Raw genomic sequence first — 13,162 nt, forward strand, 5'->3', positions numbered from 1 at the left:
TCAACTTCGAGCAGCCGTGTTGCAAAACCCAGCAACATTAAAACCCCAGACCTCTTCTCTCGAAATATGGGTACCGAGAGCTGGTGGAGGCGAGATATGATTATGGCCATCCATAACCTGAACTTGGAGCTCTACACCCGAGCTTCCCGTACTCGATCGCCATAACTCAATAAACTCCTTGTTGCAACCCAGAATCTCATCTTCAGGGTCGAGGGAGCCATACAGTAGAAGGAACTGGACCCCAGGTGCAGCATCTGAGACAGTCTTGTTCTTGTTACAAGCCTCAAGAAGTCCGAGGGGGCAATCCTGCTCTGTTGTTTCTCCATAGTATCTTGCAAGAACAGGAGCTCGATAAGGGCGAGGGTTGCGGAAGGACGTCGGCATAGAGCAAAAGACAGCAGCCTTCAGCCGCAGGGGGAAAGTAACACTGTCATTTGTGATCTTGCTGCGAAGCTCAGCAAACGAAGGGTGCAACAAGAATGTGCAGAGATGAACGGCACCAGCAGAGTTTCCCATCATGAACAACGGTCTTGGCCGTGAACCTCCAATCTTTTCAATGTTGTTTATGAGCCACTTCACAACCATCTCAATATCCTGTCCACCGGAAGGAAACCTCGCCTCTGGAACAAGGCGATAGTCCGGAATGATAGTGACGAACCCGCACTTCTCGGCAAAGAAATGTCCAAGGTTTCGGTAAAGTAGATGATCTTCAGAGGCTCTATCTCCTCGAGTAAAGCCGCCTCCATATGTATAGATGAAGACAGGGCACCCAGCCCCAGTGGGATTGCTGGCAGGATAATAGATATCCAAGTTGTTCCGGGGGTTTGGGCCATAAGAGAACGTTTTTCTCAGAGTTGATTTGATGGCAGTCGAGTTCTTGTTGAGAAGCGGAAGGTAAATCTTCAAGGTTGGCTCAATGCTTTCAGCAATTGAACTGGGAACTGAAGAGAGTTGTTCCATTTTGGAGGATGCTTGATTGACTTGTGTTGTTATCGTAAGAAGCTGTGACTTGTGTGCTACTATATGACATACTTTCTCGGTTTTCGCATTCGGATTCTCGTCTTCATATATCCAGGCTTCACATATATCATGATGCCCTTATCCGACATCCGACGATGAGTAAGCGGCAGCCGAGCACAAAACACCGACCGTTCAGCCTTGAAACAGTGACTATGGCCAAATTCGGTTCCCGAAAATGACTACCGTTGTGGAAGAGGCGTTCGTGACCCGCAATAACGGGCTATAAGTGCCGGAGCAAGGTCCTGATATGACACTTTTGGCCAACTATTGGTTTCGCTCGGCACGCACAAAATCGAAAGACCGATATGAAGGCCGAGACCGAGCAAGACGGTCTTAAACCTCCGTTTAATGGCGATGTTGTTGGACATGTTTCTGAGAGAGCTCATTAACCTTGAGACTGTAGGTGCCGTATTTCGCTCCTTTAGCAGGCGCCGATACCGATGACGAAGTTAATCTGAGCATAGATACTCTGGGAAACCCTGCATCCGACAACTCTAACGTTACAATGCATTGTCATGCATCTCGTGTGCTTGGTTTCCCCAGGTTCACTTACGATGCAGGAGCGGTATACGATAAATAATTGACACTCCAGCGCGATATGAATGACCTGAATCAAAGGCTTCATCAGCCAGCCAAAAGAAACCAGAAAGCTTACATCTCGTATTTAACTTAACTCTCTACTTTAACCGCAGAGCGCATGGTACTGCCGCCATCAGTAGCTTGAGAATCCGCTGCTTCTAAAGAACCATATATCCTCAGATCCTTATCTGGAGACATGGTCTACGTCTCTGGCACTCCTTCAGTTGCTCATTTCCTTCTCACTGGGACAAAAATGGGTGGTAAGTTAACCATTCTGACAAGCGGCGGCCAAGTCTTTCCCGCTCCTGTGCCAACTCATTATCGCAAACATATCCACCATGACTTCATGTGCATCAGTGGCCAGTTGAAGATCTGGCTCAATGGCCAGTACAGAATACTCAGCTTCGGGGTACACCAGTGTGGCCCCAGTAAGTAAAAGTACCTACGTTCTTTTTCATTATACTGATCATTTCAAGGAAGCTATTCACTGAGGTCTTCAGTATAAACACCCCTGCTGGATTTGCACACATGTTTCGAGCTCTGGGTAAGCCATATACCGGTCTGATATGGTCAGATGCCGGCCTTGAAATCGCTACTGAAAAGCTCAACTCTGGTGTCGCAAACGCCATAACCGAGTTCGACATCGGCCCCATGCAGAGCACAAGCTCGTTGAGTCGCAGCCTTAGAGCAGTTCAGAGAATCAACTGCCCGGCTTTCGGAAGCCGTACTTTATCCGTAACTGCACAGTACTTAGTGCTGTTCTCGGCGGAACAGTCGTCCGTCCATATGTCGCCGAGGCTGAATATGGGAAAATATGTAGTCTGACTACCCTCGAAGGTTCTAACTAGTCAGGTTCTGTTTGATGGAATTCGATTTCCAGATGTCGACTACTGCTTCTATGTGTCTGATGGAAATCTCTAGGTCACGATAAGCGACACTGACTCTTCACGTATGGGCCTCGATGAAGTGGCTTGGTTGCCTGCTGGAACTCACCTCGATATCAGGCCCATCAGCTCATATTTCAAAGTCTTTGTGTACGCGCAGCCTGGTAGACTTGTCGATTTACTTTATGCGGTTGGGAAGGATAAGCCGGATGCTGGGTTGCACTGCCTGATTCCTGATTCACTAGCCCTTTTGACAGGAAGAAGCTCTCTCAGTACGAGTCTGGGTTCAACTTTGACTTGATTCAGATAGTTATGGAATGTACTTCTGTCTTTGAAACGCTTCGACCTTAAATAAACTCTCAGTATATACAAGAAGACTTGGGGAGCACGATGTAAATATGATGTCGTAGAGCTCTCTGGGCCTGTCTTAAGTTATCCTCGACTTGAGCAAGTATTTACCTAAGACATCAAAAGTTATATTTAATTAATTATAGTATCTATAAGAGTTTTCCCGTAACCTTATAGGTTTATGCAAATACTGCTATATCAAGCCAGGGCCCTAAATGCTTTAGAGATACCCTACAGTATATTATTGATATTGGGAAAATAGGTTCGCAGAATATCTTTTATAATGATGTCATTGGTTATAGATCTGTAATAGATAATTACAATAAATTACAAGATCACGTTCAATACGATAAGCAGATCATAGACCGAGTAGTAGAGACAGAAGAGGCGGAAGGAAATTGTTATCTAAACAAGCACGAATCCTCTAAAACTGAGCATTGTCCTTATCATCGACCCCAGATGCCACGATCAGTAAGCAAGCTAGCATCAAAAGACCAATATATTGATTGGACTGTGCACTACATACCAATCTTTGCGATATGCAAACCAATTGATTCAACGTCACACATGCCATACTGCCAAGGGACCCTCCCAACAAATGCTGTGAAGCAATTGAAGTTGTGCAAACTTCAGGGTAAGCTATTCTCAAGGTGGCCAACGCTCGCAAGCCTCGTTACAGCCACGACGATAAGATAACGGAAATCGACCGAAGAGTGTTGATCAGAGTTACCCAAATTAGGATCGATAGAAGAAGTGAAAGTGGTCGATGTCGGTCAGAACTTTAAGGAAGCGATAGTTTGCTTGACTCGTGGACTCTCAGACATGTCGATTCCAAATCTAGTCTGTGCGATGTGCATGCATGCATACGTGGGGTGGATGGATTATGGATGGGATAGCTCAACTGTCAAGAAGCAGCCACATTCACCCCAGTCCAGCAGCACATTTCACCCAATCCACGCATCAAAACCACGATCCCCTCAGCTAAACTCGATCGAGATGCTCAATTTCCCAGCTTGATCCTCGAATCTGCCCCCAAATAGCGCAATAGCTAACCCCGCAATTCGGTAAAGCCTGCGTGTGACGTCTTTTTACTCCCGTCTGGGGCCTTCTAAGTCCTCGTGCGGGGTGCATTAGCCCCAGATGCCATGGCTTGCGAGCATCGCATTGCCGAAGGATGAGATGGATGGGCACACTCTAGGAATGTCATAGCGCTCTTTTGCTCGTTTCCCAATTCAGGACCACCTTCCGACCTGTCCCCAAATTGATCATCGCACCTCTAGTTTAGCTTAGCTTATCTAGTTCCACTCCATGCCGAGGAAGCCCATCTTCACGTTGCTGATGTCAACGACGCCGTGATCCGTTTCATGTTTGCTTGTTTCATCGCAAGACTGATAACTAGACGACTTCTTGAAAATCGAAGTTTTTGGAAAGATCTTCACATCGTAAGTTCTTCATGAACGAGCTCTTTACTTGCTTTCTCAATCACTCATTCTCATCAGTCAGCACACTCGATATCACAATGTCTTCTTCATCTGAGCCAGGCACCAGGGGCAACCTCACCCTTGAGCAAAAGAAGAGCCTCCAAGAGGCTTGGGTCCATATTCTGCGGTTATGCGGAAATGAGAACATCACCCATGATGCGCCAGACAACACAGACGAATACCTCCAACACCTCAAGAACAAAGATTCCGATCATTTCTCACGGAATCTCTGGGAGTCGATCATGGCCGATCATCCTGATACTACGCTCCTTCGCTTTCTTCGAGCGCGCGACTGGGATGTCAACAAGGCCGTTGACATGGCTGTCTCTGCTCTCAACTGGCGCGACGAGCGACAGATTCAGAAGACCATTGTCGGAGGCGGCGAAGCTGTTGGTCTGAAGAAGACACTCACTACGGATGAGGAGTCCTTCATGGCGCAGTATCGCTCAGGCAAGAGCTACGTCCGAGGAACCGACAAGGACAACTATCCCATCTATGTCATCAGAGTCCGCCTTCACGATCCTCACAAACAATCTGCCGAGTCTATGGAAGAATATGTCTTGCACAACATCGAGACGTTGAGGGTCATGGCAAGAGAGCCGCAAGACAGGGTCTGCTTGATCTTTGATCTCACAGGCTTTGGTCTTCGCAACATGGACTTTCATGTCGTCAAGTTCCTCGTCGATATTCTTGAGAAGCGCTACCCCGAAACCCTCTCGGTAGTGCTCGTGCACAATGCGCCATTCGTATTTTGGGGTAAGCTTGACACTCTGCCACCTCTAACTCTATTTAGATGCTAATCCTTTCCAGGTGTCTGGACCGTCATCAAGCACTGGCTTGACCCTGTCGTCGCATCAAAGGTCCACTTCACCAGCGGTACCAAGGGCCTTCTCAAGTTCATCGCCAAGGAGAACCTGCAGAAGTCTTATGGTGGTGAAGATCCCTGGGAGTACAAATATGTAGAGCCTGTTCCCTCTGAGAACGAGAGGATGCAGTCTGAGGAGAAGAAGATAAAGATACAGATTGAGCGACAGGAATTGATTGACTCGTTCAATCGGTCGACTGTTGATTGGATTGGCACAGATCCTGATACAGACGCTGGAAAGGAAGCGCACGAGAGGCGAGATGAGATAATTCAATTGCTACAGATGAACTACTGGAAGTTGGATCCATACGTTAGGTCTGGTACTTACTACCACCGAGCGGGAGTGGTCAATAGGGTTGGAGGTGTTGATTTCAAGGCAGCGCGATAATTAGTTTAGAGTGTTATTCGTATTCAATTCCGTAGTAAGCTTGTTTTTTTCCGCACTCAACTTCAATTGACCTCAATTCTTGTCTTGCCAAGATGTTTCCTCACCTAGACCCGTCAGTGCAATCCCTTACTTGAGACGTTACGGCCCGACACTATCATCTGAACCCTCATCCCCACTGTCCGAGTCCATGGCCGTACAGTAAATATCCAAGAATTCATAGCGCGCTCTGCCACCAAAAATCGCCCTCGGTTTTTCTTGTAGCCAATCGGCCCCTGTACACCCACGTCCTAGCGGTGCTGTTTAGCGTCTTCACCGTCGCAGTGCGCTTTGACCCGTGGCGCTCATCACCAACGGACCCAGCTGCGCTGTCTTGCTGTCCAGGTGAACCCCAGAAGCTAGACCAGGAACCTTGTCCACGAGACCGTGCAAAAAGGCTGATAATGATGCAAAGCCTCGTGCCCAAAGCGCAATAGTTTGCGAGATGCAGGGGTGCTCACCACCTCCTGGCCAGAACAGCAGGGATCGTCACTGCTACCCCTCCAGCACTAATTTCCCTGCCGCGGTATCATCCATGATTTCTGGGGTACAGCTGTGGAGTGCTTGCAATGATCCCGAAAAGCAAATCCGTGTGTGATGACTGGCTGAGATAAAGAGCCTCCTTTAAACGAACCCTTGGCAGCCTGATTATCTCTTCTCCCCCCCTTCTCCTCGCTACAGTACAAGTCAAGCTGTGATAGTGAGACAGTTCACTCGGTTTCCTTATCTCATCTTCTCCTTCAATTGTTACGCTATGAGGTTCTCAACGGTGCTCCTCACGGCTCTTGCGCCATTTAGTCTTGCGGCCCCTGAGCCAAAGACTGTTTCCGCACCGGAGCTCTCGGGCCAATTGGTCGAGCTTTTGGAGAAGCATAACCTCGCGCTCGTACCGCGGTCAGAACTCACAGACGCGTTGAAAGAATTGAATACACTTCTCAAGAGTGATAGATTTCCTCGCGCACCTGTCCTGATACGGCGCCAAAATACTACTTCTGGTTCTGGCTCAAAATCTGGCGGCTCTAGCTCAGGGTCAGGTTCAGATGATGACTCAGATTCAGATAGCGGCGGTTCAAGTCGCATTGTCTCAATTCCTGGTCTTGATGGTCTTGGTGACCTCGGTGATGGCCTCAAGGGATTGACAGACGCACTCGGCGAGTTGGGAGATCTCCTCAAATCCCTCAAGAATCTCCTGACACCCGAGTTCCTCGACGGATTCCACGATGCTATGATCTATCTCGCAGCAACATTGAAGCCTCCCGCGCCCAACCAGATCAGAAGTCTGCTTGAGAAAGCAGGTCCTTTGCTCGATCTTGTTGGTGAACTCGACCTCAAGGGCCTTATCGACCAGCTCAAGGATGTCGATATCGCTGGTATCGTCTCCAAGGTTCTCAAGCTTCTCACCGACGGCAACCTCAAGAACATCGATGGTCTTCTCACCAATGGCGCAAGCCTGTTGACACCAGACTTCGTCAAGCAGACCAAGGGCCTCATTGGCGACGTCTCGCCTCTTCTCGACGAGCTTGCTCCTCTTCTCAAGAAGCTCACCGGCCTCGATCTCGAGGGCATTCTATCAGCTTTGGACCCACTTCTCAAGAAGGAGTCTATCCAGGGCATTGTCACTCTACTCAAGAATGCCGGCGATCTTCTCACCGCCAAGACCGTCGATGAGATCCAGGGTCTTCTCGGTGAAGTCTCCCCCATCATCAAGGACATCGCCCCACTTCTCGAGCAACTCACCAAGCTCAACCTTGAAGAAGTCCTCAAAGCGCTGCAGCCGCTCCTCAAGGACGATTCCATCAAGGGTATCTTGAGCTTGCTGAAGAACGCCGAGACTCTCTTGACACCCAAGTTTGTGGACCAGACGCAAGACCTCATCGGTGCCGCGTCTCCACTGATCGACAAGTTGAACGACGTCGATCTCAAGGGTGTACTCGATGCCTTGAGCCCTATTCTCAAGAAGGAGGCCATCCAAGGACTTGTCGGGCTGCTTAACAACGCAGAAGACTTGTTAACCAAGGATACCGTAAAGAGCATCAAGACTCTTCTCACCGAGGCATCTCCTTTGATTGAGAAGCTTTCCGACATTGACCTCAAGGGAGTTCTAGACGCGCTGAGCCCCATCCTGAAGAAGGAGGCTATTCAAGGTCTCGTCGGCCTCTTGAACAACGCCGAGGATCTTCTGTCCAAGGACACTGTCAAGAGTATCAAGACTCTGTTGTCGCAAGCATCACCATTGATCGACAAGCTCTCGGATATTGATCTCAAGGGTGTCCTTGATGCCCTCAGCCCGATCCTCAAGAAGGAGGCTATTCAGGGCTTGGTTGGACTATTGAACAACGCGGAGGATCTTCTGTCGAAGGAGACTGTGAAGAGCATCAAGACATTACTGTCTCAAGCTTCACCTCTGATCGACAAGCTTGCCGACATCGACCTGAAGGGTCTTCTCGACGCTCTTAGCCCCATTTTGAAGAAGGAGGCCATCCAGAACCTTGTTGGACTATTGAACAACGCGGAGGATCTACTCTCCAAGGAGACAGTCAAGAGCATCAAGACCTTGTTGTCTAGCGCTTCGCCTCTCATTGATAAGCTGTCTGATCTCGACATCAAGGGCATTCTCGATGCACTTGGCCCCATTCTTAAGAAGGACGCCATCGAGGGTCTCGTTGGTCTTTTGAACAACGCCGAAGACCTTCTCGACAAGGAGACTGTGAAGAACATCAAGTCTCTGCTTACCAGCGCCGGTCCTCTCATCAACGAGTTAAAGAAGATTGATCTCGCTGGTGTTCTCAATGCCCTTGCACCTATCCTCACCAAGGACTCCATCAAAGGCATCGTTGGATTGTTGGGTAACGCTGAGAGCCTTTTGACCAAGGATTTCGTCGACGACACGAAGAAGCTCATCTCCAACGCCAGCCCGCTTTTGGTCAGCCTCGGCAAGATTGATCTCAAGGGTCTTCTTGATTCGCTTGCACCACTGCTTACCAAGGATTCGATCAAGGGTATTGTCGGTCTTTTGGGTAACGCTGAGAACTTGCTCACCAAGGACTTCGTCTCTCAGACTAAGAGTCTGATCTCCAAGGCTTCGCCTCTTCTGGACAGCTTGGACGATGCTGATCTCAAGGGTCTGCTTGATCAAGTCGGTCCTCTTCTCAAGGAGGTTGGCAAGCTCAAGCTTCAAGACATCATCAGTGCCGTCGCACCTCTTCTCACCAAGGATTCCATCAACGGAATTATTGGACTCCTCGACAATGCCGAGAACCTCCTGACCAAGCAGTTTGTCTCTCAGACCAAGTCTCTCATCGGAAAGGCTTCCCCTCTTCTCGACAGTCTTGACAAGGCTGATCTTGCCGGCTTACTCGATCAAGTCGGTCCTCTCCTCAAGGAAGTCGGCAAGCTTAAGCTTCAGGACATCTTGAGCGCAGTTCAGCCACTGCTTACGAAGGACTCCATCAACGGCATCGTTGGTCTACTTGACAACGCTGAGAACCTCCTCACCAAGGACTTTGTTTCCCAGACCAAGTCTCTCATCTCAAAGGCTGGACCTCTTATTACCAGCGTGTCCAAGCTCAACCTTGAGGATCTGCTCGACCAGGTTGAACCACTTCTCAAGATGCTCGGCAAGCTTGATCTTGAGGGCATCCTCAGCTCTCTTGCGCCTCTTCTCACCAAGGACTCAATCAAGGGCATCGTGCGCCTCGTTGATAACGCTGAGAATCTATTGACATCTAAGTTCGTCAACGAGACTCAGACGCTTATCTCTGGCGCTGTTCCCCTGATCTCCTCACTGGATGACGCTGATCTGCCCGAACTGCTCGATCAGGTAGGCCCTCTGCTGAAGGAGATTGGCAAGATTGATCTTGTCAAGCTTGTCAAGAAGCTGTCACCTCTTCTCGATGAGATCAGCGATTTGGACATCAAAGGCATCTTTGACGCACTTGCGCCGCTACTCTCACAAAAGGGCGTCAAGGGCATCATGGATCTTCTTGGCAACGCTGAGGACCTTCTCACACCAAAGTTTGTCAACCAGACCCAGACTCTCATCGGCGAAGCCGTACCTCTTGTTGAGGCGCTTGGCGACATCGATCTCAAGAAGCTCATCAAACAACTCCAGCCTCTTCTTGAGGCCCTCGGCGAGATCGACTTGGGAGATCTCATCAAGAAGGTTAAGCCACTTCTCAATGCTCTCATGAAGATCGATCTCGTCAAGCTGGTTAACAAGCTTCTGCCGCTGCTCGATACTCTGGACGACATTGATCTTGACGGTTTGCTCAAGGCAATTGAACCTCTTCTCACACCGAAGAGCATCAAGGGTATTGTTGGTCTGGTCGACAACGCGGAGGATCTTCTCACGGCCAAGTTCGTCAACCAGACACAGACCCTTATTTCAGGCGCTGTACCATTGATTGAGGTCTTGAATAAGCTCGACCTCGAGGAGCTCTTTGAGATCATTGAACCTCTGCTCAAGGAGCTGGACGGTCTCGATCTTACTGGTCTTGTCGACGCTGCCAAGCCTCTGCTCAAGGCCCTCAAGAAGATTGACGTCCAGGGCATTGTCGATGCAGTGGTGCCATTCCTTAACCCCAAGACCATCAAGGGTCTTCTCGGCCTGGTTGGAAATGCTGAGGATCTACTTACCAAGAACTTCGTCAACCAAGTATCCGAACTCATTGGAGACGCGACACCTGTAAGTCAAACCTCACGATTCTACTACGAAACTATACTAACTGCTGTTTCTAGCTTGTTGCGACGGTAGGAGACTTGGTACATGCAGTACTCAAGGAGTTAGTGGGAAGGTCTTAATGTGATAATTGGGTTACGAACGTGGTTACGTGATGGGATGTTTTAATCATGTATTAATGAGTTTGGATATTTGACGTATACGATACCCTATGAATGCGCCTCTACGGTGCCATAATGAAACTGTCTTTATCCGTATCTAAGAGCGCTGCCAAGTGAATATGCTTGCAAGATCTCACTATAGTCGTCCTGGCATAAGACAGACAGCGGATGATTTGCGCATGGCAGAGTAGTACCCGTCGGCATACGCCGCACTGCAACATCAATTCATCTTGCCCGCTTAGATCTCTTTCCCTTGGAGTATTCGCGATGTCAGCGAGATTGAGCGAAAATAACACGCGCCTTTCCGATAAGCTCGTGACTTGCATTCGCGTAGATGACTGTTCTGGACACGCCTCCATCAGCGCGACAAGGTGCCATTTTGTCTCGGTATGTCTCGGTGAGACTCCGTTGCTTGCTTTTTTGCGCGAAACAGTTGCGGCAGACAAGGCTTACGGAATAGCATGGGGGGCGTGGGCAGCCTGTAACCTGACTAGACGTGGGAGCCTGGCTCGCCGGTAACTTACTCGCAACCCTGTCCAAAACCGTTTCTCTCAGGTCTTCAATTCAAGCCCCCGAGCTAAGTTCCCCAGAATCTTGACACATGCAAAGCATGTCTCTCGGCTTTCGGTTGAAGGCCTAACTAAAGCTATGGGAACTATCGCAAACTAGACTCGTTGGGGATTTGACAAACCTGTTCGATGCACACACTTTACTCTGCAGAGAAAGTGAGGGGAAGTGATCATGTGCCGGATCGTCTGTCCATCACTTATCAGATTCGAGTCTGGTTCGTATTCACACCCTGGCCCCCCGGCCTCTTAGTGCTATACCCCGCTTGCAGATCAGAATTTCCAGGACGGCACCAGCTGGGATGGCCTGGTTAGTGCATTCGATAGTTTGGCGTACCCTGGTATAACTTTAGAGGCCCGTCTTTCGCGCTTGGGCGACCAAATTCAGGGCAGGTCTTGGCCTAAGACCCTCGCTGTTCTGCCTTAAGTCTGAGTCGTCTGTGGAGCATTCCATTCTTCCTCTGAGGCATTGGTGATTGTCACAATTGCTTGCGGTCAATTGTCTTGTCTCGCTCGATTACAATGGCTTCTGAGAGAGAACCTACAGCGGCGGGCGCTGATACTTCTGCGCCTGCAGAGACGACAAATGCTGCTGCTGGCGGCGAACAGAACGCGCCGGCTGCTGATGCTGCCAGCAACGACGCCTCTTCCGACGACCATGTTCGCGATGAGAAGGTCGCTGCAGGCCCAACCAAATGGCAAAAGGTGAAGGGTCATTTCTGGCGATACAAATGGTGGTATCTCTTACTTATCGCGGTTCTTCTCGCCATTTTACTGCCACTACTGTGAGTCTCGTCCCATCAATTGAGTGAGAATCTCTTCTGACAATGCGCCAGCTTCACTGTCATCATTCCCGCAATCGTCCAAGACATTCTCAATGACCAGAAGCTCCCCATTAACGGCGGCGCTTTACAAGTCATTTCTCCATCCGAAGTCAACATGAGTATCGAGACGCAATTGAAGACGCCAATCGCTGCGACTCTCAAGCCAATGGATCTATTGCTCTACAGCAAGGAAACGAAGCCCGTGTCCTCATTCTTCAAGCTCAAGTTCCCCGAAGTGCACATCAAGAGCCATACTAATGTCACCGTCACCAACCAGACACTCCTGGTGACAAATGAGACTGAGCTGACGAAGTGGTTCAATGTCTTCTTCGACCAACCCGATGCCGAATTGTCGTTGGAGGGCAAGCCAGAGATTAGGCTCGGCTCTTTGAAGTATCACCGCAGTCTGAAGAAGACTGTTGAGATTGCGTCTCTCAACTACCTTGACGGCTTTGCGCTTAAGAGCTTAGACTTTGATCTGAATTCGAATCGCACGACAAAGAGCAACATGAAGGGAATGCTAAACATCCCCAACGCTGGAGTCCTTCGACTTGGTCTCGGCAATCTGACATTCAACGTCATGTCAGGCGACATTAGACTCGGTCTCATCAATCTTTGGGACTTGCAGCTCTGGCCCGGTAATAACTCTGTTCCTTTTGATGGAAACTTCTACTTCGACCAGCTGGTCCCCAATCTCTCCGAGATCCTAGATATGCAGAAGGGACCTCTCGGCAACGGTTACCTGGAGTTTAACGCAACAGGAAACACCACCATTGCCGGTGGTGAGCACATCAAGTACATCGAAGGAGTCTTGAACAACAAGCATATCAGGTTCACCTTCCCGGTGATCACTCTGCTGGGTGATGTCCTTGGTGGCTTGCTGGATGCCAACCAAGGCTCGCTTCTGGATATATTTGGTACTTCGATTGGCAATTCGACATTGCTTGAACACGTACTGGGACACTGGGACAATAACGGCGAAGGAGGATCTTCTTCTTCTTCTAATAATACTGCACGGAGCCTGACGGAGAGGAGCAAGACCAGAGCACCAAAGGCCTGGATGTGGAGTCTTCTTAAATTGGGTTTAACGAGAAGGACTTTATGAGTATGAGTATGATAATGTAGTCCTGGTTTTAATGTCATCTGATGCCTTTTACTGCATGAAGTCGCTGATCTGACCTTGATTTGTTACATGAGAACCCGAGTACTAAGTCACATATCTTCTCAGCAAAGCTGCCGATGATGTTGTAGCGTTCGAGTAGCATGGTTTTTGTTTCTTTCCAGCGCACATGCTTGATGTTCTTTTTCTTCTTCCTTCCATCCTCATTATTA

The 13,162-nt window shown here is 49.2% G+C and overlaps 5 protein-coding genes across 5 annotated transcripts; 4 read left to right on the top strand and 1 right to left on the bottom strand.

Moving 5' to 3' along the window:
* FMAN_06426 (uncharacterized protein) lies at positions 1–960 on the bottom strand (the record flags this gene model as incomplete). Its single annotated transcript, XM_041826793.1, has 1 exon — positions 1–960. One exon carries the CDS (start codon positions 958–960, stop codon positions 1–3), a length of 960 nt encoding a protein of 319 aa, XP_041677821.1.
* Positions 961–1,979: 1,019 nt separating this feature from the next.
* FMAN_06425 (uncharacterized protein) lies at positions 1,980–2,520 on the top strand (the record flags this gene model as incomplete). Its single annotated transcript, XM_041826794.1, has 3 exons — positions 1,980–2,027; positions 2,080–2,334; positions 2,452–2,520. 3 exons carry the CDS (start codon positions 1,980–1,982, stop codon positions 2,518–2,520), a joined length of 372 nt encoding a protein of 123 aa, XP_041677822.1.
* A 1,830-nt stretch (positions 2,521–4,350) lies between these two features.
* Positions 4,351–5,565, top strand: FMAN_06424 (uncharacterized protein; the record flags this gene model as incomplete). Its single annotated transcript, XM_041826795.1, has 2 exons — positions 4,351–5,068; positions 5,123–5,565. 2 exons carry the CDS (start codon positions 4,351–4,353, stop codon positions 5,563–5,565), a joined length of 1,161 nt encoding a protein of 386 aa, XP_041677823.1.
* Positions 5,566–6,355: 790 nt separating this feature from the next.
* FMAN_06423 (uncharacterized protein) lies at positions 6,356–10,401 on the top strand (the record flags this gene model as incomplete). The annotated part of the gene is made up of 2 exons (XM_041826796.1): positions 6,356–10,285; positions 10,339–10,401. The coding sequence occupies 2 exons, from the start codon at positions 6,356–6,358 to the stop codon at positions 10,399–10,401; spliced, it is 3,993 nt and encodes a 1,330-aa protein (XP_041677824.1).
* A 1,127-nt stretch (positions 10,402–11,528) lies between these two features.
* On the top strand, positions 11,529–12,935 carry FMAN_06422 (uncharacterized protein; the record flags this gene model as incomplete). Its single annotated transcript, XM_041826798.1, has 2 exons — positions 11,529–11,791; positions 11,843–12,935. 2 exons carry the CDS (start codon positions 11,529–11,531, stop codon positions 12,933–12,935), a joined length of 1,356 nt encoding a protein of 451 aa, XP_041677825.1.
* Positions 12,936–13,162: the final 227 nt, after the last annotated feature.

The sequence above is a fragment of the Fusarium mangiferae genome, assembly GCF_900044065.1.
Source record: "Fusarium mangiferae strain MRC7560 genome assembly, contig: FMAN_scaffold002, whole genome shotgun sequence".
Lineage (NCBI taxonomy): Eukaryota > Fungi > Ascomycota > Sordariomycetes > Hypocreales > Nectriaceae > Fusarium > Fusarium mangiferae.